Source organism: Zootoca vivipara, chromosome 3 (genome assembly GCF_963506605.1).
Source record: "Zootoca vivipara chromosome 3, rZooViv1.1, whole genome shotgun sequence".
Taxonomy (NCBI): domain Eukaryota; kingdom Metazoa; phylum Chordata; class Lepidosauria; order Squamata; family Lacertidae; genus Zootoca; species Zootoca vivipara.
This window is the reverse complement of record NC_083278.1, coordinates 57,842,470-57,869,133: the sequence shown is the minus strand read 5'-3', so window position 1 is coordinate 57,869,133 and position 26,664 is coordinate 57,842,470. Positions and strand designations below refer to the sequence as shown.

The window sequence follows — 26,664 nt, the reverse complement described above, 5'->3', positions numbered from 1 at the left end:
TAGGTCAGATGTGCACCCTCTATTATCTGGGCATGAAATGAGCAGCGGGTGTGCAGAATATTCAATCCCCACTTCTGGCTCTTGGGAGGCTCCAAAGTATCACCACATACGACATGGGAGATGGGAGCGAGCAAAGTCCCCACTCCCCTTTGGGAAAGGATCATAGCTCAGTGACAGAGCATGTGCTTTGCGCAAGTTCCCAAATTCATTTCCCAGCATCCTCAGTTAAAAAGATAGAGCAGGACTGGGGGAGAACAACAACTGGAATCGAGGAAAGACGCTACCGCTCTGAAAGCAAGCCTGAGTTATGGTATTAGTACGGTATAGAGCAACTGCCTCCTGTGTCCTTATAGGAAGGCAGCTTCTATTTTCTCCCAGATCACCAACCCCCTCATCCTGTGAGCATCTCACTGAGCATCTTTTCAACCTTATTTTGCAGCCAGAAGTTCTAGAAACTTGCTCCCCCACTTTTTTTTTTACAAACTGAACCACACCAGATTACTCACCTGGCACCAAATATGTGGTATTGTGACTGCAGGAATTCAGAATACACACAGCTCTGTTTCTCTTGATTATATTCATGACTTGCAAATGCTTATATGAAATGAAATTAATTTGCCACAGAGGAAAGAGCTAATGTGGCCATCAGCCATGTCTCACAGCCGAGCTCAGTAAGCTCAGCTGTGAGAGGTGGCTGATAGCCAATTTAAGGTCTTGCTTTGAAGCCAAATTATTTCCATAGCAGCAAATGGCCTTGTTTTGCACCTGCATGCCTGATGTAAGAGGAATGTAGTGGACTTGTTATATGCAATGATTCTGTTGACCATATCGGCAATAAAGACCTTGCTTTATCACTACAGTATAGGTGCAATACAGTTTTACACTAGGGTGAAAAGTACATGCACAAGCGGCTGTGCTAATTGCCAGCATGGATAAACAAACCACCAAGGCTCTGTCTCATTTACTGGAAGAGGGCTTGTCTGTGCTTGCCGAAAACATAGTTTCCCCAATCCCCTTGGGTTGGCCTTCCGAGGGGAATTGATAAAGCAGAATTTCAGAGCCTGGAAAAGCACATAGAGCTGAAAGAGGAAGTAGGAAAGAGTGTGACTCTTCCAATTTCGTCCCTCAGCTCTATTTACTTTTAAAGGGAGAAAAAAGTAATCACCCTCCCCACTTCATGACCAAGGAGACTTAGAGGCTTCATGGGCATCAGAGAAAAACTTGAGAGTGCCATGGTACCCACAGTGCCACATCAGCAAGCCCAGCATTCACCAAGTAGGAATGTTCTAGGAATCACAAACTGCATTCCATAGTTTTTTATGGTCTGAAGATTGCAGTGCACATATATTTATTACTCTGCTTCTTTTGCGTACATTCAAGCTCCAGTTAAATGATCACAGACTATACTTTTTGCATTCCATTGCCATTGAACTCCAGTGTTTACTCCCCTCCCACCTTACACCCATGTGTATATATGCCTGCCAACTGCAGCTTACACTTCATGCATTTGATGAAGTGGGTCTTAATGCACTGAACCTTATCCCACATTAAATATGTCAGCCCTTAAGATGTCACAAGGGCTCCTTGTTTTTGCTGCAAGAGCACTAACGCAGTTACCTTTCTGGAATTTCTCCATCAATACATTGATCTCTATAGGCCTTTTTTGGCCTCTATAGCAAACAGTAACAAATGACAGGACAATGTTACCTGTTAGCATACCGTAGATGCCGAGAGACCAAAGAAGACTCAGAACACCCAGTTAACAGAGTCACACTCTCTATAGAAAACTTTGGACTACTAGCAGAATTTTCCTACTGAACTATTTTTTTGTTAAAGTGAAATTTAGATGAACGATGCCACCACGTGGGCTGGGAAAGACATGCAGTCCAGGTTCTTGCTCAGTGATACAATAAATCAGTTTGCATATTTTAATTACAGCAATAATTCAAGTAGTTATTAATATTTATTTACTTACTTACTTGATTTGTATACCGGCCTTCAGCCAAAGATCCCAGGGTGGTTCACAACAGAAAAATATAAAATGAGAACACAAAATACATAATAAAGCAAAAACAAATCAATAAGCCCCCTCCCACAAACGTATTAAAAAAGTTATAGAATGTTAATCAGCTGAATGCACGATTGAAGAGAAACATTTTCACTTGGCACCTAAAGATATGTAATGAAGGTGCCAGGCGAACCTCCCTGGGAAGAGCATTCCACATACGGGGAGCCACTACAGAAAAACCCTGTTCTTGTGTTGACACACAACGAAGGGCTTCAGATGATGACTGCAGGGTCTGGGTGAGTTCTTATGGCTAAATATTGTGAAAGCTAAACTAGTAATACAAAGCTTTGAAATAAGTCCATAAAGGTACAAAATCTATGCAGATACAGAAAGTGAGATGTTGTTCATTTCTAAGAAAGCAAATACTCAAGTGATGGCTTATTTGGCTATTAGAAAAACTGACATTGACAGCAATTTCTTTTACCGAACTCAAAATCTTGAAAACCTGGTGAAAAAGGAAGTCGCTTTATCACAATTAATGTGTGTCCCAATAATTCCTGTATACCCAGAAACCTCATTGTGTTAAATGGAACTTACATCCACATAGGTCTACAGCCCTAGACATTCCACTGGAAGGTGAGAGTAGAATGCAACCTTTGCATCTATTGGCACAGCCTCCTATAGAAGGAGAAAGCCTGACACTGTTGTGCCCTCTTGGTACAATGCTTTCAGCTATCCTTCCTAAATACAGCCTGCATTGCAGGTTTAACTGCTCTGCTTATCTTCTCAGTACATCTAGTCACTTTTTCAATGGCATGAGACCATTTGTGAGGTGCTTTATAGCAGAAAGAGTGACAGTTCTGGTATCCAAAAGAGTATTCATCACCTTCTGAATGCCAGTGAATGCACAGATAACTTCAAGCTCTCTGAAAGGTCTGTTTCAGTGTCAAAGCCTCTTATATTTAGCAATCATTAACAGATGTCACTGAGCAATGTAACCATCTACCTGCCTGCCTTCTCCTCTGCAGATTATACCTTGTGTCTGATGAATGCAATGAACGGGAGAGAGAATGAACCCAAGGGAACCCTCCCTGCACCAAAGAAGCTGAAAGAGCCTTTTGTCAGTCGGGATGGAAGGAGCCTGAGGCCAAAGTATTTGAAGCAAGGTGGTCCGATCTTTATTGAAGTACTGTTGCAACAGGGTTTCCCCCTCCCCTCCCATGTCTGTGAGAGGCAGGTGAGAGAACCTAGAAAAAAAGATGGGCCATGCTTTTATAGCCTTCAGTGATGATCTTTCATTTCCCATGCCCACTCCCTTCGTGCCAGGCCTACATCATGTACACGTAAGAAAGGTACACCATGGGTTACTTGGGGCTTTGCAGATGGGTGGTGACGTTAGGTGGAGTGAGGGGAGTTTGTTCCCTCTGGAAATGTCAAAAGGTAAGTATAGTCTCTAGGTGACTGAGTGAACATGTTGACCCTTTCTTTTCCCAAGTGCAAGAAAGGATGACTGGTGGCTGATATTTAACCATAGAGTTTCAAGATTTCAGTTGCAGCAGATAGTCCATGGATGATCAGATACAGAGTAGGCCTTCATCCTCCCAAGAAACATAGTTTACATAAGGAAGTGACAACTACAGAGAAAGGTTGCAATTTCCATTTAGATATTAATTGAACACAAAGTAACAAGCATAAAGTAACATATACAATTTGAAGCCTCCCAAGACCTTTAGAAAATGTTTCATAACTACACACAATGTTTTGACACCCGGAAGTTTTCATTTGTTACATAGCACATGCAGTTGCTTCTTTCTTTATCGGATGAGGCACTACGGTTATTTGGGATTTTCTGCCGTCTTGCAGGATAGACCTTGTTACATCGCTCGTATGGTTGCAAACTTGCTTAGAGGGAGAAGCAGGGTTCCAGTGCAGGAAACTCAGATGGCCGATTCCTATATCATGTCTAAAGGACTCTAAAATCAGAAACACAGACAGAGGAAAAATCCTCTGTTGGAACGAAGGTCTCAGATTCCTGACCCAAAAGTCTATAGATGAAGTCAGATCAGGACATAGGAGAAAGCTAGTCCTGGCTTCCTCCTCCTCCTCCTCCTCCTCCTCCTCCTCCTCCTCCTCCTCCTCCTCCTCCTCCTCCTCCTCCTCCTCCTCCTCCTCCTCCTCCTCTTCTTCTTCTTCTTCTTCTTCTTCTTCTTCTTCTTCTTCTTCTTCTTCTTCTTCTTCTTCTTCTTCTTCTTCTATTGCTGCTGCTGCATACATACTATACTGTACGTTTAAAGCATGTGATTTCCTCCAAAGAACCCTGGGAACTGCAGCTGTGTAATGGGGTAAACTACAGTTCCGGGGTTCTTTGAGGGAAGTGATGTGCTTTTAATGTCTTCTTTGGCGATCACTCGTAGCCGAGTAAGATTGTCTTCCATAAACACGGCTTTAACAATGAGTCCGTAAGTGACTGTGGAAGCCATTTCTGGATCCACACGTCCTTCCACAGTGGGGACATTGGTTTCCGGGCGGGAGTTGATCACGGTGTGGATTTGCCAAGTGTGCCTTCCTCTTAGCACGTTTCTCCCTTGACACAAGCTTGTGTTTGTCCCTTTTGCAAATTGCATTTTTGGCACATTCTAATGGAGGCCAAACACCTGAGCCATTCCCTTACATTGCATTTCTCCGGCATGCCTCATTTTAACTTGAGAGAGAGTCCCGCAGTTTCCCCTCCTGTCAGCAGGGGCCACTCTAGCAGCTGAAAAGAGGCAGCTATAGGAAGGTCGGCTGGCGTCTCCCTGCTTCTCCGCCTTCCTCCCGTCTCACAGCCTCAGGTCAGGGAGAGAAAGGAAACCCTGCAGAAGAGATTGCAGCCCTGCTGCCTGGCAACAGCAGGTAAGCTCATACACCTTGGCGAGTAAAGGGCAGGGGGAAAGGGAAGGCTGGCCTGGAGGGTGTCGGGCAACTGAGAGGACAGATTGTCATCCAATGTTGGCTTCCCAAAACCCTTGTGGTTGACATTCTTTTAAAAAGAGAAACCATGATTATGCAGAGCCCAAATATGAGAAAGCATCTTTCGCCAGGGCTTTATCACAAGTGGGGCCACTTCAACTCTGAGCTTGTTTTTAATGCCACAGCTCAGTCAGTCCCGCTGGAAAATTTAAAGGAAGCTGTAAAAACATATGCAGTGGTATCTTTTGTTAAAAAATAACGCGGAGAGGATGTTTTCCAGTTTCCAGGTCGTTTTGTACCACTAAGAAGGCGATAAAACTTAGTGGCTAAGACTAGAGTGTGAGTGAGGAAGCTCCTGCTTCAGGGCTGCACTTAGATGTGGCCACAACCTTGGACCACTCTTTATAGAACTGTAGAGTTGGAAGGGACCCTGATTATCTAGTCCAACCCCCTGCAATGCAGCTGTCCCATACATGGATTGAACCTGCAACCTTGGCATTAACAGCACCACGCTCTAACTGAATGAGCTATTTTTCCTCCCCTCACCCCGCTCCACTATGACGGCTGTGTTTTCTCTCCACTGTCGGAGGCCATATGCCTCTGAACACCAGTTGCTGTGAATCACAAGTGTGGAGAGCACTGCTCCCCTCAGTTCCTGCTTTTGGACTTCTCACAGATGTCAAAGAGAAAAATAGCTACCAGATTTTTAGAAGACATCTGAAGGCAGCCCTGTTTAGGGAGGCTTTTAATGTTTAATTGTTTTATTTCTTTTTTCTGTTGTAAGCCGCCCAGAGTGGCTGGGGAGACCCAGCCAGATGGGTGGGGTATAAATAATAATAATATATTATTATTATTATTATTCTGGTTGGCAACTTTGAGAACAGGATCCTAGGCTAGATGGATCTTTGGCAGAGCAAAGCTGTCCTTTCCTTTATGTTCCTATGTTAGCACCCCCTGTCAAAATGGGGGGTCGGGTGGGGTTTGACAACATCTCACAAGACCAAACTAGGGCTGTGCACACACTGCCAGCTTAAAACTCAACAAGGTTGTTTTTCTCAGCTTGGACTGAAGCTGGGTTTTTTTGGGGGGGGGGAACAGTATTTCATTTTTTAAAAATGACAGAATGCCAATGGGCTGTGGTGAACTTTGTGTGTATGCTGCTTCCCAAACAAGCAGCGGGAGTGCACTGGATGCAGAGCAAATAGGAGTGTGTTGTGACACCAGAAAACCTTTGACTGGTTGCCCTGCTTGTTTTTTTGTAAGTTCAGCCGCAGTTGCATGAGCCCCCAAATGTGATCAGGACTGCAATGCTGAGATAAGGGGGAGGGCTAACCCTTTTCCTCCATGCTGTTTGCCAGTGTATAACCACCTGTCTACTGAAGCTGATGCTCGTATTTGCCCCATTAGGGAATGGAACGAATAATGTTATGTACGCAAAGTCCTTTGGACACCTGACATGTGATATAACAGGGTTGGTGAGCCTGTGTCCCTCAAGAGGATGTTTGGGTTGGAGTGTTGGAATTCTCATCCAGCAACCTCTTGGAGGGCCACAGGTCCCCTGGCCCTGCTATATGATGTTATTTTTGTGGGTATCTACAACTGGGAATGACCACATCCTGTAAACATAGCATAAGCCTTAGATAGACTAGGTGCTGAGGTAGTCACTTTTACAACCTCCCCCCCCCCGAAATAGACAGATGATAGATAGATAGATAGATAGATAGATAGATAGATAGATAGATAGATGAATGATAGATAGATGATAGATATGAGATAGATGATACATACATACATAAGGTAAAGGGACCCCTGACCATTAGGTCCAGTCGTGGCCGACTCTGGGATTGCGCGCTCATCTCGCATTACTGGCCGAGGGAGCCGGCGTATAGCTTCCAGGTCATGTGGCCAGCATGACAAAGCCGCTTCTGGCAAACCAGAGCAGCACATGGAAACGCCATTTACCTTCCCGCTGTAGTGGTTCCTATTTATCTACTTGCATTTTGACGTGCTTTCAAACTGCTAGGTTGGCAGGAGCTGGGACCAAGCAACAGGAGCTCACCCCATCACAGGGATTCGAACCACCGACCTTCTGATCAGCAAGCCCTAGGCTCAGTGGTTTAACCACAGCGCCACCTGGGTCCTACATACATACACAGGTAAAGGTAAAGGGGCCCCTGACCATTAGGTCCAGTCGTGACTGACTCTGGGGTTGCAACGCTCATCTCGATTTATTGGCAGAGGCAGCTGGCGTACAGCTTTCAGGTCATGTGGCCAGCATGATAAAGCTGCTTCTGGCGAACCAGAGCAGCGTACGGAAACACCGTTTACCTACCCGCCGAAGCGGTACCTATTTATCTACTTGCACTTTGACGTGCTTTCGAACTGCTAGGTTGGCAGGAGCTGGGACCAAGCAATGGGAGGTCACCCCATTGCGGAGATTCGAACCACCAACCAGCAATCCCTAGGCTTTGTGCCACCCACGTCCCAACATACATACATACATACATACATACATACATACATACATACATGTATACATACATACATACATACATGCTATGGCTCCCTAATTTCAGTAGGAAATTTGCTTTAGAAGTCATTGTCAGGACCAGAAATGGTACTGATGGTATTCTATCAGGCTTTGCTGTTTGATAAGGGCCAATGGCCGAAATAAATTTACTTACTTACTATTTTATCAGGCTGAGTGGAATTGAGCACCCAGCATGCATGCACAGAGTAATTCACTTTGTAACCACAAAAGCCAATCTTCACATGTCTGGCATCAAAATACAGGACTACTAGGTCAATTTGTATTTCAGAGTTCTGCCAAATATATTTATATTTATTTATGGAAAGCATATTTATCCCACTCTTCAGCTGACAAAAGGCTCACAGAGGAGCTCACAAAGCATCTTAAGGGCTGTCACATGGAAGAGGGAACAAGCTTGTTTTCTCCTGCTCTGGAGGGTAGGACTTGAACCAATGGCTTAATGGATTAATCACCCATTTCCACCACCCTTCTGAGTGATACTCCCTCCCCACCCTTTCTCTACATATAGCGTCTGGGGACTTCTATTTCAGTGTATCTGAAGAAGTGTGCATGCACACGAAAGCTCATACCAAAATAAAAACTTAGTTGGTCTTTAAGGTGCTGCTGGAAGGAATTTTTTTATTTGTTTGTTTCAACTACGTCAGACCAACACGGCTACCTACCTGTAACTAGAATAAAAGCAGTGGGTTTTCTGCAGTAACTGTAACTTGTAGAGATGATGTAAGTAGCCTGCTGCTCTATAGACGTCAATTCTGGGATATTGGACGGTACAAATATTTGTTAACAAGACATTTTGCTCTGTGGGGAGTGCATTGCTCATAAGGTCATATGTTTGTTGAATTCTGAACATAGCTAATTGTACTTATGATTCCTTCCAGCAGAGAAAAAATCTGAAGCGATGTGACCTGCCTTTTGTTGGACTGAGTGCACATACAGTGTGCATTCTGGGTTTATGATACATTCTATCCAAAGGATTTTCTTTACTGAACAATGTGGACTTGCTTGTGCTTCCTCTCTTTGTTTGTATGCATTCACTACAGCCAGAGCCCTTTCCAGTTCCTTCCTACAGTAGATCGACAACTGCGCATGAATAATATTGATGTCTCAGCTTTTCACCCAACATGGCATGAATGGCTTCCCTCTGAGTTACAGATTATCTGCTGTTCTGTGCAATACTAGTAATAAGGTCACAAACACAATTCTTTTCTTTTGGTGAGCATGAATTCATCAATTTTAAGACAAATGAGCAGTTCCAGTTGCAGCATAGTAGATAAAAATCCATTCAATGTGACTTGTCCCCAATTTATACAAAGAACACATGCTACTGGTAATAGCTGTGAAAATTCGTTTGAGTCAGACTTTGAGAAGCCATAAAAAACAACGAGAAGCAGAAATAAGTTATTATTCAACAGCTGCTCCTGATTTATTTTGGGGCCTGTTGACTTGACTAGTAATTCCATCACTCTCCTCATCCACTGCTTAATTTTACCAGGAGAGTGCTGCTGTCAAATCCCACATTCACTTCAGCAGCTGATACTGGATAGCTGCTGGAATCAGAATCTACTGTGTTTAAGTGCAACTTTGGGGAAATCCTAACCCTTGTTGATTCCTAGCTGCTCTGACCTGTCCCTAGCTAGCATTGTGTGCCTACAGTGCCGCATTCTGAACTTGGTCATTACTAACTCAGATTGAAGGTAGTGGTAATAGCATACCATAATCAATATTCAGCAGATGACAGGCATGCACAGGACCTGCTCAACTTTCCTCACAAGTGAAAATTTCTTGAATGGTTGTGAGAGAATAGACCTCTAGTACCCCATTACTGTTGTTTGATGTGAGTATGACTTCATGCTTTTTGTTGTATTTGCAGTCGGGCTGGTAGAAAAGCATATCCCCATTTGTTTCAGTGCAAAAGAGAGGGTGCTATTTGACACTGGATAGCAGAATGCTCATCATTATGATTGGCGGATGAGTGTGGAGAGAGGAACTGTATATTACAGCACCTCCAGTATAGGAGGGGTAGGAAATGAATTTCTGTGTGTGGTGTTAAAGCCCATCCTCAAGGAAATAGGGAGACACTTTTTTTGGGGGGGGGAGAGAGACATAAGAATGGCACATTCTAGTTCAGCAAACTAAGGAAGAGGAGGGAACAGAGCTGTTGCATCAGATACTTCAGGATGTTCCAAGTGGATGCAGAGTTCTGGCCCATCTTGCGAAAATGTGCTATCTTTGGCCCAGGCTCTTATATCTTCATTGCTTCACTATCTGGGGATCAGTTGCTCAAGCCTCCTTCTTTCACACTCAGTCAGTCAACACATGGTCAGAGAGACTTTAGTCCTGTAATACCGGTGATCAGATATGTGCTGATCTTGAGTTGTTCTGCGGTGTAGGTGGGGGTGGGGGTGGGTTGGCTGGCTGGCTGCATGTTATTCCTTTTAGTTCCAAGAAAATGAGACACCTCGGTTTTTGATGTACTTCTTTGTCCAGTTTTGTTTTGAAGTGTTGAAATGCCGAGTGTCTTGGTTAAGTTTAATATCGCCTCTTGCTGCTTCCCCGCTAGCAGTGTTCTTTCTCCAAAGCCAAACATTTGTTTCTCACTTGCACTGTTTACAACGGATTCTTACTGCACAGAGGTCATTAAAGACTAATATACTTAGAGGACAATATTGTAGAAATGATGTAAAGGCTGTTTTTAAAGTACCGTGTTTCTCATATTTTAAGACATGTCTTATATTTATTTTTACTCAAGAAAATAAGCCTATGGCTTATTTTCGGGGGTGTCTTATTTTTTTGCCGAGTCCCGACTGAGTGGGAACCAGCAAAGGCAGCAGCCCGCCACCGACTTGGAGCTCGATGCAAAGCCGTTTGCTCTCCATGCACTGAGCAGTGGCCCTCTCCCTATCTTCCTTCCACCTCAGTCTCTTTAACTTCTCTTTGTTTCCTTCTCGATTTTCCCCCCTCTTACCGCTCCCGTCCTTCCCTCCCGGCAGCGCACTCAGGCCGCCGCCAGAGCTAGAAAAGGGTGTGTGTGCGCCTTCCCCGTCGCGCGGAACGACATCCCCCATCAGCCCCCGGGCCTCCCTCTTCCTGAGTGTCAGTTTCACGCTGCAGCCAGGGAATTTAAAACAAAAGAGACTTCTCTTGCTCTCCCTCCGCCCCTCTCCTGCTGTTGCTGTTGCCGCGATCGACTTGTCCTGCTCCTGGCCGGGACTCAGGCGCTCCCTTCACCGTGCCTTTCGCTGGCTTCTTCGCGCGCGCACGGGTGACTTGGGGGCTTTTCCATCCTGCCAGATTTTTCCCCGCTCCTGCTTTTTTTTTTTGCCGTCGGCTCCCCCCCCCCCCCGACTAGCTCTCTCTTTCTTTCTTTCCATCTCCACACCCACTTCGGCGGCCAGGCGGGGTCTGCGCGACAGCACAGCAAGAGCATTTTAAAAAGAAAAAGGGGAAAGAGAAGGGGATCTTTGTGCGCCCAAGAGCCACACTAGGCAGAAGAGATCAGGTTACAGCCAAGGAACCGAGCCAAGGAACCTTTGCCGGCTCCCGCGCGCGCTTTGCCGAGCTCCAACGGAGCGGGAACCAGCAAAGGCAGCAGCCCACCGCCGGCTTGGAGCTCGGCAAAGCGCGCACTGCTGCCTTTGCTGGCTCGAGCTCCAAGCCGGCGGCGGGCTGCTGCCTTTGCTGGTTCCCACTCAGTTGGGGCTCGGCAAAGCGCACGCTGCGGCCCTTGCCGGGTCCCGCTGGGTCGGGACTTGGCGCGGAGTGCCCTGCCATACCAGCATGTCTTATTTTGGGGGGATGCCTTATATTTTTTTGCCTTCTGAAAATCGTGCCATGGCTTATTTTATAGGGACGTCTTAAAATATGAGAAACACGGTAAGTAGATACATGGAGTACATTACATTACCCGACATTAATGTGAACTGCCCAGAGACCTCCGGCTATAGGGTGGTATATAAATTCAATAAATAAATTGACACATGCGTCATGTTCAGGGCCGGCCCTACGGCAAGGCTGGGTGGCGCAGGGCAACAGGCTGCCAGGGGGGCGCCGTGCTGCTGAGCCTGCGGTAGCCGCGCTGCGCCCGCCAGGCAGACGCGTTGGGAAACGGGGCAGGGGGGCGCCGGAGGGATCTTCGCACCACAGCGCCAGATATGCTTAAGACGGCCCTGATCATGTTAACACACCTAAGATCCCTGTCGATTAGGTCTGGGGCATTGGCATTAATTGGCATGTGTTTCCATGTTTCTGTAACTGTAAGTGAAAGGCATTAATCACAACCGTGGGGGAGTGTGATGGAAATTTGAACCTGTGTGTGTGTGTGTGTGTGTGTGTGTGTGTGTACACATACTAGGGGCTGTGCTACTGGTCACCCCAACACCCCCGACCACCCCTGTTAACTCCCTAGAGCTTCCCCACCCCACCCCATGCAACTACTAAGCTTGCTTTTTACCTTCCCAGCCCCTTTTCTGGGAGCCACTTCTAGTCTTCTCTTCTGCAGCCCTCTTTGCACCCCTGTCTGCACCTTCATGCCTAGCTGCCCGCCTCCTTGCCCTCCTTCCATGCAACCCTCCTCGCACACAAACCACCCACATGATAACCTCCTGCAGTTGCCTTCTCCTACACACTGCAACTACCAAGTACAGTACCCTTTTCACCTTCTGCCCAATTATGAAGCCACCATCCCTGGCTTTCAGGGTCATTCCCACACCTCCCCTTCTTGCTTCCATGCTGTGGCCACTGCTGTTGTGAGGTGAGTACCAGCCACATTAGGGCTCTCCACATATGGATCTCCTTCCACAGAAAGGCTTGCCTGGCTACGACTTGGCCATCTTTCTGTAGCAGGCACAGACATTTATTTTTTGAAGCTTTTGAGCTTCTCCAGTCTATAAGTATGCCTATTTTCCTCTCTCCCGTGGCGGTTCTGTTTTCTCTCTATTGTGGCACAGATGATGATGATTGTTATTGTTATTGTTGTTATTAAAACCTAATTCGTATGATGAAAGTGATCATTTTTCTTTCTTTCTTTCTTAATTGCTCATAATGGCACAGTAATGAATACCATCTGTTGTGTGCTTGCTCAGTGCACCACTTCTTGCTGACCCAGCAGCCACTTTTAACTCTTTTTTTCTTTTTCACAGATTTAAAAAAAAAGGAGAAGGGGGGAATACACAGCTTGGAGGAGCGGAAAGCTGTAAGCAAAACCTCTGAAACTCCTGTTGAGCTCCCTGCGCAACCCTCTAAGGTCTCCAGCTAATTGTTCAAAGGCAAAAACAATACCTCTGAGCGAAAGCCCTCCCACTTGCTCATGATAGGCTCACCCGAAATAGCAACAGCCTGTGTCACCAAAAAGGGCAAAACCTGCTGGAAGAGAAAGAAAAAGTTGCTCCCGGATCCCTCGGTAACTTTCAGATTTCACTTTGCTCCTGTTGCACGCTGCCATGGACAGAAGAGCCAGACGCTCCAGATTTGACAGCAAGGGTGAAATGCTCTCGCTGTAGAGCCTCTCGTCATTGCTGAGAAGTAACCAAGCTGGGGAGCTGTTTTTCTACAGCCATGGTACCTGCGCAGGACACAGAGGACCTCAGCCAGCAATGTCAGAATATAGGAGAGGAATGCAGCAAATGCAGCCTGCACGAGGTTCCTGCTCAAACAGGTACAGCCACATAGTGTGAGTGACAATTGTGCCTGCAGGGCAATAGATGGTGATAGTATGTGACTAAAGTCCCAGCAACAATAAAGACAAGAGCCAAAGGGGGACAATCTTTCCATTCCTTTTCTTTCTTTCTTTCTTTCTTTCTTTCTTTCTTTCTTTCTTTCTTTCTTTCTTTCTTTCTTTCTTTCTTTCTTCATAAATTAATCTGTTAGTCAGCCTTCTAATTATTGATGTACAGGGAAGAGCAGTTTTTGAACCAACAGTTTTATAATATGTTAGGTATTCATCACATTTATATCTCTGCTTTCATGGAACTAGGGGAAGTAAACACACAGGATCCCAGTGATCTCATTTAGCTTCTCAGCATCACTGAAGTGGACTGAAGAGATGGTGGCTAGTTGGGACTTTGAAAAGCCTTTTGGGTTCCGGCTTTTCATATGGGGCTTGCTATTTTTATTTGCTTATTTATAAATTTGTATACCCTGATTTTGCAGCTCCATCGCATTAAGCATTGGAGCACCACTGTTGCCTATGATGGCTGCTGGCTGGTTGGGTTTTGCTGTGAAAACAAGTCTATAGACTAACGTTTCCCAAACTTAGGTCTCCAGCTGTTTTTGGACTACAGCTCCCATCATCCCTAGCTAGCATGAACAGTGGTCAGGGATGGTGGGAACTGTAGTCCAACAGCTACAGAGCCAAGTTTGGGAAATCCTGCTCTAGACCTTATAGAATATACTTCCCTTCCATGTTTCACCAGTGATTTTGGCCTTTGGTTTCTAAGCGCACCAAGAGCAGTATAGCTATTTCTAGATTTTATTTTTAATTATTATTATTTTTAAAAAAGAACCTCAGTGTCAGTGTTGCTTCAGTTTGTTTATCCCACATGTTGTTCATTCTTGGTCTTTCACTGACTTCCAAGCTGTCGAGTTCCAAAAGTAACACAAAACAGCTACATGGGGTAAAATACCTTCTCACAGAATGTGCTGGTGCTGAATAAGGAAAAGATTACAGTATACTTTAATCCACTGATCTTGGGGCCTTTTCATTTGACAACTGAAAGTGGATTTTAAGTGTTAAACTTTTTCAGTGCCGGCTCACCCTTATATGTGTTTCTAATGCATACAGAAAGTAGCTTTAAAACAAAATTAGCTGTGGATTTATAAAGTGCGCTCACTTAAAAAGTCTCTTTACAATGCACACAATTGCTAATAGGAAAATGGCTGGAGGGTAGTCAACCTGTAATATATTTTATGCAGTAAGAACATTGGGTGCTGCCTTTCACTGAGTCAGACAATTGGTGCATCAAGTTCAGTATTGTCTAAGTTGACTGGCAGTGACACCAGGATTTCAGACATGGGTCTGTTCCTGTTTCCTACCTGGAAGTGCAAAGTATCTGATCTGGGATCTGCTGCATGAAAACCATGTGTTCTTTGGCTGAGCTACAGTCCTTTACCTGAAGGAGATCTATGTCACTTTGAACAAATCCATTGTGGGTGCAATAGAGTAGAACCAAAACACGGCTTGCTGACTAACTTGAACATGGAACAGCAACACTCCCAGTCTGTTGTGGCTCCTACTTTTCAGTAGGGGTTTATGCATCGAGATGCATTTTGATTATAACATTGTGGTTTTGTAAGGAGGAATCTTGAGGGTTTTAATGTTCCATTGAAAAGCTCAGGTGTGATGCTTTGTATGATGGTTAGCAGAGGTTTAGGGTTTGTTGCATTAAGGTAAGTCCTTTACTTGTTTTTAAAAATGGGTTGTTTCATTATAATTAATGATTATGTGTATATTATCAGAATAAGTTATTTGCGGTTTTGCTTTGCTTTTTAGTTTCAGTTATTTACTTATTTTTATCCTGCATTTTATTCTGTGAACTGCCCTGAGCTCTTATAATGAAGGGTGGTCTATAAATCTAATAAATAAAAAGGTTACTGTTAAATTGCTTTCTCTTCCCCTCTCCTTTTCCCTACCACTTTGAGGCTTTGCCTCTTTCTTTAATCTTTTCTGCTTTCTTGTGCTTGGTGCTGCCCCCACCCCCTTTCCCTTTCACAACTTCTGACCCACCGATCCAAATGCAGCCACGAGAAACAGCCCACCAGATACTTGGTAATTCTCTTCTTGTTGCCTGTCTGAGATTGCCAAAACAAGGTGTAAGGAGGTTGTCAGGCCACAATGCAATGTCGTACACCTGATAGGCCACAATATGTCCGCAGAGTGGTCCCACTTTGTGAGGTTGGGATCCGGGCAGGGCGACATGAGAAGGATGCAACAACCACGTGCCCTTTGGTCCAAGACCCTGGAGGGGGGGGAAGGCTGTGATCAAGGGGCACACAGCGTCCTTCTCATACCAACCTCCTTCAGCAGCTTTGTGAGGCCAGGATTTGATCAGATCCCAGCCTCGCAAAGTGGTGCAGAGCTGGCTTAAAGAGGGTGGTATGAACATCTCGCCCGGAAAATGTGCCTGACGCAATTGCCCCAGTATCTCCCCCCCCCCCGTTACACCCATCCAGTAGCCAGCCTACATTCCATGACCAAAGCATGCTCAATTCTCACAGCAACACCCCCCTCCCCAGAGGATTTTTTCTGAAGCTTTATATATAAAGATATAGACTTCTGCAAACCTTGGGTCCCCCCACCCCAGGCTGTCAGTAGTCTTCTTGTTGTATGTGTGTGTTGCCTTTTTTGGCTGAGTTAGTTATGGCACTCACAGCCTGAACATTGCAAACAGAGGGAGTGCTGTTTAATTAACCTGTGGAATTATCTAGCCCAAGACACGACCATGGCAACCAACAGGATTTAGGCACGTGATTCAGAACTATTAATCATGATAACTGAACTAAACCTGGCTTTTAGGAAGAAACAACACGAGATCCATGATTTTTCAGAGCCAGCTGACTGGAAACTGAATGTAGATCTAAATGGGCCATGCTATGGCCCACCATGCAATTTTAATTTTATTTATTTATTATTTAAACATGTATATCTTGCCTTCTTCAGTTTGGCCTCAAGCCTGGCTTGCAATAAAAATTAAAACACATGTGTGCAAAGTACAAAAACAAAACCATAAAAGCAGTAATTATAAAACCATTGAGAAAACGAGCTGGCCGAGCTGATCTTAAAATTACAGCATGAGTGCATGTTTAAACAAGTCAAGGATTACATGGTCATTTGGGCTCAGAAAATGGGGAATAACTACAAAAGCAAGCATGGGAGTATTTGTGGGCACTCAGACATATGCCCTCTTTTAAAAATATGAAGCTTAAGTAGTTATTATTAGTAAACTAACTATACAATTCTAATAACTGGAAGTATCAGAAACAAAGACTTGGGTTGTTGTTTCTTTAATCATCTTGGATGGAAATTTCATCTCTATTGGCTTAAGAATCTTAGGCAAAGATATACTTGCTGAAAATACTAGACTAAAACTGAAGATTTCTATAACCTTTATTTCCAGGATTCGGAATGCTCACGCTTCTATCATCCGGCATAGCTGCTATCAGTGGCCTTCTGATGGGTTATGAATTTGGAGTTATCTCTGGAGCACTTCTTCAGCTAACTAGCATCCTAGTCCTTTCATGCCGACAACAGGAGATAGTTGTAAGTGCTCTTCTCATTGGTGCCTTTCTCGCTTCGTTGACTGGTGGGATCCTGATCGACAAATATGGGAGGCGAGTTGCCATTATGCTGGCATCTGGGTTACTTGTACTGGGAAGTCTAGTGCTGATACTCTTTGCCTCATACGGACTCCTCATAATAGGGCGGATTGTGATAGGCGTTTCCATTTCACTCTCCTCAACCGCAACTTGTGTGTATATCGCAGAGATTGCCCCGCAGCACAGAAGAGGCTTGCTTGTGTCTTTGAATGAACTCATGATTGTAGTGGGCATACTTTTTGCCTATGTTTCAAATTATGCCTTTGCCAGTGTTTCCCATGGCTGGAAGTACATGTTTGGCCTGGTCATTCCAGTGGGGATTCTACAAGCCATTGCTTTGTATTTCCTTCTGCCAAGTCCCCGTTTTCTCGTTATGAAAGGCTTCGACGAAGCTGCCAGCCAAGTGCTTGGAAAACTCAGGACAACCACAGACACCACCAAAGAACTTGCTATGATCAAATCTTCCTTGAAAGATGAGCACCAGTACCGTTTTTGGGATCTGTTCCATTCAAAGGACAATATGAGGACTCGGATGCTGATAGGAATCACTCTAGTGTTTTTTGTACAAACAACAGGACAGCCTAACATCTTGTTTTATGCCTCCACTGTTTTGAAAGCAGTTGGGTTTCAGAGCAATCAGGCAGCTAGTTTGGCCTCTACAGGTGTTGGAGTGGTCAAGGTGGTCAGTACGATCCCAGCCACCCTTTTCGTCGACCAAATAGGAAGCAGGACGTTTCTCATTATTGGCTCATCCCTCATGTCTGTGTCATTGTTCACCATGGGATTGATCACGCTTAATATACATGTGAATGCCACTGCTGTCTGTAGAAACCAGTCCTGGGAAGAGGCCACATTCCACGGAGTGGGACAATTGACCTCCACAAATGAAACTCTTGAAGAGCAATTGGCTAGCCTGGCTTCATCCAGCACACTTTCACAATGGAAGGCTGATATTTCTAATACGGAAAGGTGGAACAAGACTGTGTCAGTGGGAGGCAGAGCCCCCAGCACAAGCTACACAGAGTCTCAGGTAGCAACAGAACCTATCGAAGTTCGATCAGCTCTGAAATGGCTCTCTCTGGCCTGCTTGCTTGTTTACATTGCTGCTTTCTCCATAGGACTTGGACCAAGTAAGTGTTTTTCAATTTATTTATTGCAAGTTGTTTTGACTGATAAGTAAGAAGAGACCCTGGTGTTTATGGGCAGGAGTGGCTTCTTGCCATGCCACATTCCCCTGGGAAAACCCACTCTTTACTGCTGAATTGGAGCAAATGTCAATTGGGTTTACAGCAGATTGAGGTTTGCTCCAATTCAGTGGTAGAGAGGAGGTTTTCCTGGGGGGAAATGGCAGGACAAACGGGAAACAGCTCAGACCTGTGGCTAGAAAGCATGGAACAAGCAGAAAACCTCTGAGACAAAGGCTTCCTAGGCACAGGGCAAGTGGAAGTGTGGGCGAGCCCACTCTGCTAGCTTCCTGGCAGGTGAGTTGCTCTTGCTTACTGGGAGGGAGAGGGGAAAGGGCCAGCATGGTACAAGCACAGCAGAGGAGCAAATCGGTCAAGCCCCTTCTGTGTATAGGAGTGTCATCTCAAGCATCTGCGTGACACCTGAAGTTTAAGAAATAAAGATGCCTACTCCGAACTTCACTTTTCAGTGCCTTGTAGGCACAAGCTGGGTTTGCTTGGACAATCCTTGATTGATTGATTGATTGATTGATTGATTGCTTCGGGTGAGAAGGCAGAGGAAATATGCCCCTGTGAGTATCAGCTCTCCCAAGGATCAGATTTCTCTCAGGGCTTGTACCTCTGCTGAGAAAACTCATCAAATCATTCAGACAGCCCGATCATATGCATGTATACCGTAAATAGAAGTTCAACAGGACTGTGCATAAGCCACCCTGGGCTTCTTCCTACCGGTAGCATCATCTAGTCATCAACTGTACCTTCCGAGTCCCTTCTTCACAGAGCAGGGTGTTTTTTTTGCATTCATTAGTCCATCTGCTGCTTTTGCCTTTGGAAGTGTGCTGTATGTATTTGGCCAGGCGTAGGCAAACTTGGCCCTCCCGATGTTTTAGGACTACAACTCCCATCATCCCTGACCACTGGTCATGTTAGCTAGGGATGATGGGAGTTGTAGTCCCAAAACATCTGGAGGGCCGAGTTTGCCTATGCCTGTATTTGGCTCTCTCTTCCCCACCCCTATTGCCTGGGGAATAATCCCTTTTACTTATCGTCCCTCAGCTTGCACCACTTCTTAATCATGCATTTCTTTCAGAGGCTTTCATATCCCATGCCTCATTCATTTCTAAACTTTAAGTCTGTCTAATCTCCCCCCCCCTCTCCACAATGCGTACCTTTGTAACCCAATAAACCATTTCAAGTACTTTGAACTCTTTTTAAAGAAACACACACACACACAACTTTCCTTTAATAGTCTTGAACCTGCTAGACAGAGAAGAAAGAAGTCAGAAAACCAAGTAAATACTTTGCTATACTGTATTGTTTAGATCACAGCCACAATACTGTACCTGTTATAGTGGCAAGGGTTAAGGTCAAGAAGGAGAGTTCTTAAATGAATTTCTCAGGTATATGTGCTCAGGAGAAAACAGTATGTATTGTCTCTTATCTGCAAACATGCATAACTTAGTGAAGTTAATGGAGCTGGGAAGTCTGGAGTCTTTAGCTCTGGCTCAGTGCCTGTTTCAGAGGTAGTCCTCTCCTCCAAGGTCAGAAGCACACTCTGCATTGGCCTGTTTGGAATATAGCTTGGATCCCACAATAAAAAAGCCAGAGGGTTTCACATAAGAGCTGAAACAGAGCAAGTTTTGTTCATCAGACCAAAGGCTCTAAGCTACTTTATTTTCATATCAGCTGCAGCGAAAGCCTTCCATAACTCGTGTCCCAAAGAGGTTATTTCCTGCATTCCATCCATATTTAATCTGTCGGAATACTATTAGGATAACTGTGCAGTTTAGCCCTTAAACTAAAACTTACCAATCATTATCAGTGAGGAACTCCAACCAAATACTGGAATGTTGTCCATAAAAGGCAGTGGGTGGGCAGGGGTCAGTCTAATCCTATTCTGAAATGTAGCTTCTTCAATGAATGGGCATGGGAGGCTAAGCACTGTGCCAGATAGAGTGCTTCAGATTCTTGAGTTGAGGAAAGAGAGCTGGAGATTTTGAGATTTTCAGCTGCCAGTTTAAAAAGCTGGCACCTGGGTACGGGTACCACCCAAGTGGAAATATCCCTTTGGGTTCTTGCTGCTTCCTGGCAGAAGGAAAATGGTTTTATAACAATGCAAGATGCTGCTGAAACAGAAGGACTGAAACTTTGGGGCTATTTTATCTGAAGGACTGCTGCCTCCCTTACAAACCTGGCTGTCATTTAGGCCCTGTACACAGGTCCACCATTGGTTCACCTGAAGTGTTGTTCTAGGAAGCAGGCCTGTTCAGTGGCAGCCCCATATCTTTGGAATGGTCTCCCACAGAAGGGGGGAGATGGGGGATAGCTCAGTTGGTAGAGCATGAGACTCTTAATCTCAGGGTTGTGGGTTTGAGCCACATGTGGGGCAAATGATGCCTGCATTGCAGAGGATTGGACTAGATGATCCTCGGGTTCCCTTCCAACTCTACAGTTCTACAATGCTACACATGTCTCCACTTTGGCTAGACATTTTCAACATTTGTATTTCAAACTGCATTTTCACAAAACAGTTATGTTGGACTTTTTAAATTGCTGCTGTTTTTCCACTGTGAAGTTGGATTGTGGTAGATTAAATTTATTTTTTAGTGTTTTCCATTCTGCTCTGCCACTTCCTTGGGAGGGCTTTGCCCTCAAAGACAGCATACAAATGTCTTAAGTAAATTTCCCAGCAACCTGAAGCCTTTTAATTGGAGACACTAGAAATGGAAGCTGTGGTTGCTTTCAGACCTGTTTATTGAGCATCCCTCCTGATCTATTTGCACAAAGTCTACATGGAGATTATACTTCTCTGGCTGTTTATTGAGCAGTGATTTGTGATGAGGTTAAACAACACCAGATAAAATGATTGTCGTCCCCCTCTTCCCAGTACATTTTGCCAACCCTTTCCTTACCAAAAAAATGTCCAGTTTGGAAGAGCACCAAATCTGCTATAATTGTGCAACTGTAATTTGCCACTTGTATCCCACCCACAACATACTGAGTGGAACCATCTGTGAGCCTCGGAATGAAAATAGTGTGTCCTTCCCATGACTTAGAATCACAGAATTGTAGAGTTGGAAGGGACCATGAGGATCATCTAGTCCAACCCCTTGCAGTGCAGGAATACGCCGCTGTCTCATACGGGGATCGAACCTGCGACCTTGGAGTTATCAGCACCATGCTCTAACCGACTGATCTATTCAGGCTTCCCCATCCAAGGTCACATACAGCCCCCCTGCCCCAATACCTTTGAGGTGATTTTGCTTTAGTATGCTGAACTAGGTGCAGCAAGCTAGCAGCTCAGTACTGGGGAGAGACAAGCAGGAGTGTAGGCCTGATTCTGTATTGTGTATCCTGCAGCTTATATCAAGGAATACCCAAAACTCCCACTGGCTTTGCTGCTTCTGGCACCTGTGCCCCTCCCCCCACCGTCGCCCAATTTGGTGGAACAGGGGTGTAAAGGATCAGGACAGAGGTTTGCGAAGGCAGGCTGCTAGGTGACACTTGCATAACACCGCACCACTATTACGTTTGTATTTTTAATTTCAGTGTCCTGGCTGGTACTGAGTGAAATATTTCCTGGTGGGATCAGAGGAAGAGCGATGGCTCTAACCTCCAGCGTGAACTGGGGTGTTAATCTTCTAATCTCCTCGACCTTTTTGACTACAACAGGTAAGGCTGGTGTGGGTAAGGATGACCATAATAATGGGTCACCACAACTTAAAATGCAGCATTAAGAAGCGTGTAAAATCACAAGAATAAGGTTGGCTTCAAATTTCACGTGTGTGTAAGACCAGGAGTTGTGCAGGTTTGCCCAATGTACACGCAAAGTATATTTCCCCTAATATAATTTGTTTTTATATCTTATTTTCACATATATGCATTTAAGGCACAGTTTATGCATATATCACTTGGCTGGAGAACTGCACTGCAACATTTAGAAAATGCAAAGTTTCTAACCAGCTTCTTCTGGTTCGCTTATTATTTCAGAAAGCACGAGTTAGGTAGATTCAGCGTTGATGTGAACTGAATCTAGTTTCTCCCCCAGCCCTAGTTAGGGTTTAATTAATAATAAATTTATTATTTATACCCCACACATCTGGCTGGGTTTCCCTAGCCACTCTGGGTGGCTCCCAACAGAGTATTAAAAACACAATAAAACATCAAGCATTAAAAGCTGCCCTAAACAGGGTTGCCTTCAGATGTCTTCTAAAAGTCATATCTGAAATGTTCTTTTTAAACCTCCTCACAAACGGATAAATATTTCAACTCTCCCCTGAAGACTATTTTATAAAATGGCACCCCATTTTCACCATTCAGGTGCAACTGTGAACCTAGTTCTCTTAACGTTGAAGGAAGGAATAGTTTTGGCTCCTTCCTGACCTCTAAGCCCTTGCTTCATTCATCCACCACTATAGCATGGCTGCTTCTGCGCTCAGTGAACCAACATTTCTTAGCTGACAATTTTCTGAGGAAAAACTTTTGGGAGGATTTCAAAATCCCACCCTTTGGCCCATTTCTCTAAGGTTGTTGTGACTCAACCCTTGCATGAAAGACAATGTATTAATGCACATAGCATGGCTGCGAAACGAAACTCATTTAATGAACAATGTTGTTGCTGCTGCTGTTTATTCCTGCTCCTTTACTTTATTTAAATAGCAACCTATGTAATACAGGGGGCAAGCAGAAGCACCAACTTGCACCAATGACTGAGGAGCTGGTCACGTGTGTGACGTCACATGTGTGACATGCCAAGTTGCGTGACATTTTGGGAGGAGCCGGGGAGGGACTGAGCAGTGGCCAATGGCTCCTGTCCTTTCTGGCCATAGCCCTTGCTTGCTGGAGGTGACGTTCAGCAACATCTGGAAAGCCAGAGACCTCCTTACCTGGACTGAGAACAAGGTTCCTAAAATAACTATTTATTTTTTAAAAAAAATCTTAGATCTCATTGGTTTACCGTGGGTCTATTTCATTTATGCCATGATGAGCCTGGCAGCGTTGGCCTTTGTCGTTTTCTTCATCCCCGAGACAAAAGGATGTTCCCTAGAGCAGATATCTTTGAAACTGTCAAAACAGTAAGTATGGATGTCGCTGTATTTTTAACAGAATTCTAGTAAACAGCAATGTGAAAAATGGCACATCCTGCCGTATGAGGTTACAGCTGCTCTTGGAAGTAAAAGCTGCCATCTAGTGGGCATGTAATGTGTCACACTTGGCAGCAGCTGAAGGGAACCAAGAGCTCACTGACACAATTCCCAGTTGTTTGTTTTCTGCGCGGGCTCAGAACCTACATGCAAGTTCTCTATAGGGTAGGGCTGTCTATGCTGTGGCTTCATTATTAAGAAATACTGCACAGAGAGGCCACACTGAGCCCAATTCTGTGAGCTTTAACAAAGCCAAGTTAAGATATTGTTACATAGCCAAGGGGCTGGGACAGGGAGGGACAGCTGCCCCCCCCATCAATAGAAATAAATAAAAATGCATGGGCTTTGAAGATCTTTTCGAATCAGTGTTATTGTTTTACTAGCAGAATTCACACTTCAGCTGATGCTGATGGTATACTATTTTTTATTCCTAACTTACCCGTAAGGTTAATATTGCCATAGTAATTTTATAGCTGGGGTGGGAAGTTAGCATTGAAAAACACTCTTGCAGCCTTGTTTCTTTTACATATTTTTTAAATAAAAAAATACTATTATTTGTATTTGTATACATTCACCTGCTCTGTAAACGGTATCTGTCTCTTCATCAGTGTGTTCTTTGCAAAAACTAGGAGAAATCCAAATTCTATAAAAAAAATTATAATTTGGAACAATGCATATAGATTGATGCTATGTATGCAAAGTGTGAAGTTGACTGCATTCTATTTACGGTAATGTTAAAACTTTTTTATTAAAAAAAATCTAAACCACACTGGTCTAAGATGGCAAAGACCCATGCCAACCACAACTCAATTAGCTCCAAAAGCACAACTGCCAATGTTGCCTATATGGGGTAGAAATTATTATAGTAAAAATATATTGCCCCCCTTTTCTTCCAGAAAGTATGCAACAAGTACTCAATGCTGGAGGGGCCGACGTCAGGATCAACTGATGCCTATAGAACTTCCCAACAAAGAGGCCCATGAACAATTTTACTAAGACAGGATGGTGCACAAAACCCACATCAATATATTTTTTAAAGGATGACAAAATGGTAGAATACTCAGAAATGCTGGCAGTACGTTCATATGCATATTCTTCTACTATAAATCAGCTTTTCTGTATTTTTTTGTTCAATCAACTCTATAAAAGGTTTTTCATGAAGTAACACACAAATCTCTCAAATATCACATTATGGTAGGGGAACGGGATATACCAGAGAGAATCTTCCACCAGTGGTTTAGAGCTTGTGAATCTGACCAAAATGTGGGCATTCGTTGTTGTTGTTGTTATGGGATGGGTTGTTTTTATTGTTTTTATATGCTACAACTCACCCAGGAACCTTATGATGAAGGATGGGCGAGAATAGTAATGATAATATACCAGGTATGGGCAAACTCGGCCCTCCAGATGTTTTGGGGCTACAATTCCCATCATCCCTGACCACTGGTCCTGCTAGCTAGGGATCATGGCAGTTGTAGGCCAAAAACATCTGGAGGGCCAAGGTTGAGGAAGCCTGGTTTAGCATAATGACCAAACTAAAGCACAGCAGCCAAACCATGGTTTAGTGTTAACTGAATGAGCCTGCTCAACCACCTCCCTCTCCTCCAGCACATCAGTGAAGTGGGAAGTATCTGCTTTCCAGTTTGAACGCACCACAAACTAACCAGTGTGGCCCTGTTAGGTTGTAACAGTAAACTATGATTAGTTTAAAGGAGAAAGCGCAGGAGGGGAGGAAATGCACGAGCACTAAAGTAGGAGGTCCTCAACAGGCCTCTCTACTGTTTCTTGAAAGACTATGGGCACACTTGAACTTTAGCAGACCTCAGGCATAAGGGGTTACAGCAGGAATGGCTAGCCTGTGGCCTTGCAGTTCCCCCATCCCTGACCATTGGGCAATTCTGCCTGGGGCTTATGGAAGCGATGAATCCAAAATCATCTGGGAGGTCACAGATTACTTAACCCTGGGCTACAACTTCTCAAGCAAATATCAAGAATGATAAAGTATACTTCCATGATGGCATAGGCAGATCACTCTTAAAATAATTATTTGTGATTACTCATAAAAAGTTATAGTTTAACAACTACTGTTGTGCTCAATGACTGCTGCGTCAACCAATAAGCTGTATTTTCAAACTATTTTAAAAACTTCAGTAGGGAAACAACATCTATGGCCTAGCAGCCTTGAAAGACCTGATCCCCTTCTATCTTAAGTAGGAAGTAGCCAAAACAGATAGAATCACAGAATTGTAGTCCTGCCCCTCCAGTGCAGGAATATTTTGCCCATGAACCTGAGATTAAGAGTCTCATGCTTTACTGACTGAGCTATCCCAGCTGTTCAAGTGTACTTGAAACACTACATGTTTAGCAGATATACATTATGGCTTGGTAAAATGTATGAATTTTTGGTACTTTTATTTAAGTCTGATTAGCAAAACACATACCGTAAGGCTGCAAGTTGCACTGGCTTTGCTTATGAAATCACAACTTTACATGGGGGTGGGGAGAATAAATAAATGGAAAGCCGGGGAAACCCACCATTCTCTGCTCTCCATTTATCTGTGCACCCAGTGGGCTTTCCTTGCTTAAGGGAGGGAGCAAGAGGGCTCTGGGACAGTAAGTATGGTGGCAGCTTCCTTACCAGCCTCTAGGAAGGAGGTAGGAGGGCTCTCAGGGTCCTCCTACGACTCTCCCAGACCCTGGTAAGCGGCCCTCTGCTTCTTGGGGTGGGAGGAGTTTCTGGGATTCCTGATTTTGTGATTTGGCCTTTGCGCAGACCCGTGGTATCAAACTCTGTCGTAAATGGTCAGCCCACTGTCATGAAAGTCAACACATATCAAGTAAGCAATTAAGGCATTTCCCCTTATCAGACTTGCCAAATTGTCTCCCCTCCTATTTCACACAAGGAATTCAATGCTACAGCAAAACAAATGTTCCATCAGCACAAGAAATTTTTGCCCAGTGAAACAACCTTCACTTGCATGCTGTTCTGGACATAGCAAAAACAGACAGACCTCAGCATAACACTCAAAATGGAAGCGTAACACACGAAACAGAGCATGTTCGGCTTCCGAAAAAAGTTTGCAAACTGGAACACTTACTTCCAGGTTTGCAGTGTTTGGGTTCCACGTTGTTTGAGCACCAAGGTACCAATGTATTTAGTTGAATCCAGTCCACAGTGGCAGTTTCTGATTGTTGCAGCCTTTTCTCACCTTCTACTAGAATTATGGCTATATTTCTCCTGATCACCTAGTTCATGTGTCGCTATCTATTTGAGCGCATGGCACTTGCTTGGAGAATACATTTTTAGAGAACTTTTTAGGGCTGCCTATCACGAACAAGTTGATTATTCTGTATCCATATCCCCCTCCAAGATTCTCATTATATTTCGCAGTATTTTGCAAAAATAAAAAAGGGCAGGCTTTCAATAGGATTTTATTTACAGTACTCCACTGAGTTTGTTTCAATGTGAAGTACAAATCTGGATAATGAAGGCTTAGCACTTGCAGCAGTCATGCCCAC

At 44.4% G+C, this 26,664-nt stretch overlaps 1 protein-coding gene across 2 annotated transcripts; it reads left to right on the top strand.

Moving 5' to 3' along the window:
* The first annotated feature begins 4,867 nt into the window (after positions 1-4,867).
* Positions 4,868-26,636, top strand: SLC2A12 (solute carrier family 2 member 12). Of its 2 annotated transcripts, XM_035108932.2 has the most exons (6): positions 4,868-4,900; positions 12,647-13,161; positions 16,619-17,947; positions 21,551-21,673; positions 22,944-23,076; positions 24,042-26,636. In XM_035108932.2, exons 2-6 carry the CDS (start codon positions 13,062-13,064, stop codon positions 24,139-24,141), a joined length of 1,785 nt encoding a protein of 594 aa, XP_034964823.1. In that variant the 5' UTR covers positions 4,868-4,900; positions 12,647-13,061; the 3' UTR covers positions 24,142-26,636. The 2 variants fall into 2 exon arrangements, with proteins under 2 accessions (XP_034964823.1, XP_060128683.1); XM_060272700.1 differs by lacking the exons at positions 4,868-4,900; positions 12,647-13,161 and adding an exon at positions 13,834-14,891.
* The last annotated feature ends 28 nt before the right edge of the window (positions 26,637-26,664 follow it).

Coding starts and splice junctions, on each gene's coding strand:
- SLC2A12 (XM_035108932.2), top strand. CDS start 13,062: ATGGTACCTGCGCAGGACACAGAGGACCTCAGCCAGCAATGTCAGAAT. Junction 13,162..16,618: donor CGAGGTTCCTGCTCAAACAG/GTACAGCCACAT, acceptor CTTTATTTCCAG/GATTCGGAATGCTCACGCTT. Junction 23,077..24,041: donor TCTTTGAAACTGTCAAAACA/GTAAGTATGGAT, acceptor CTTTTCTTCCAG/AAAGTATGCAACAAGTACTC.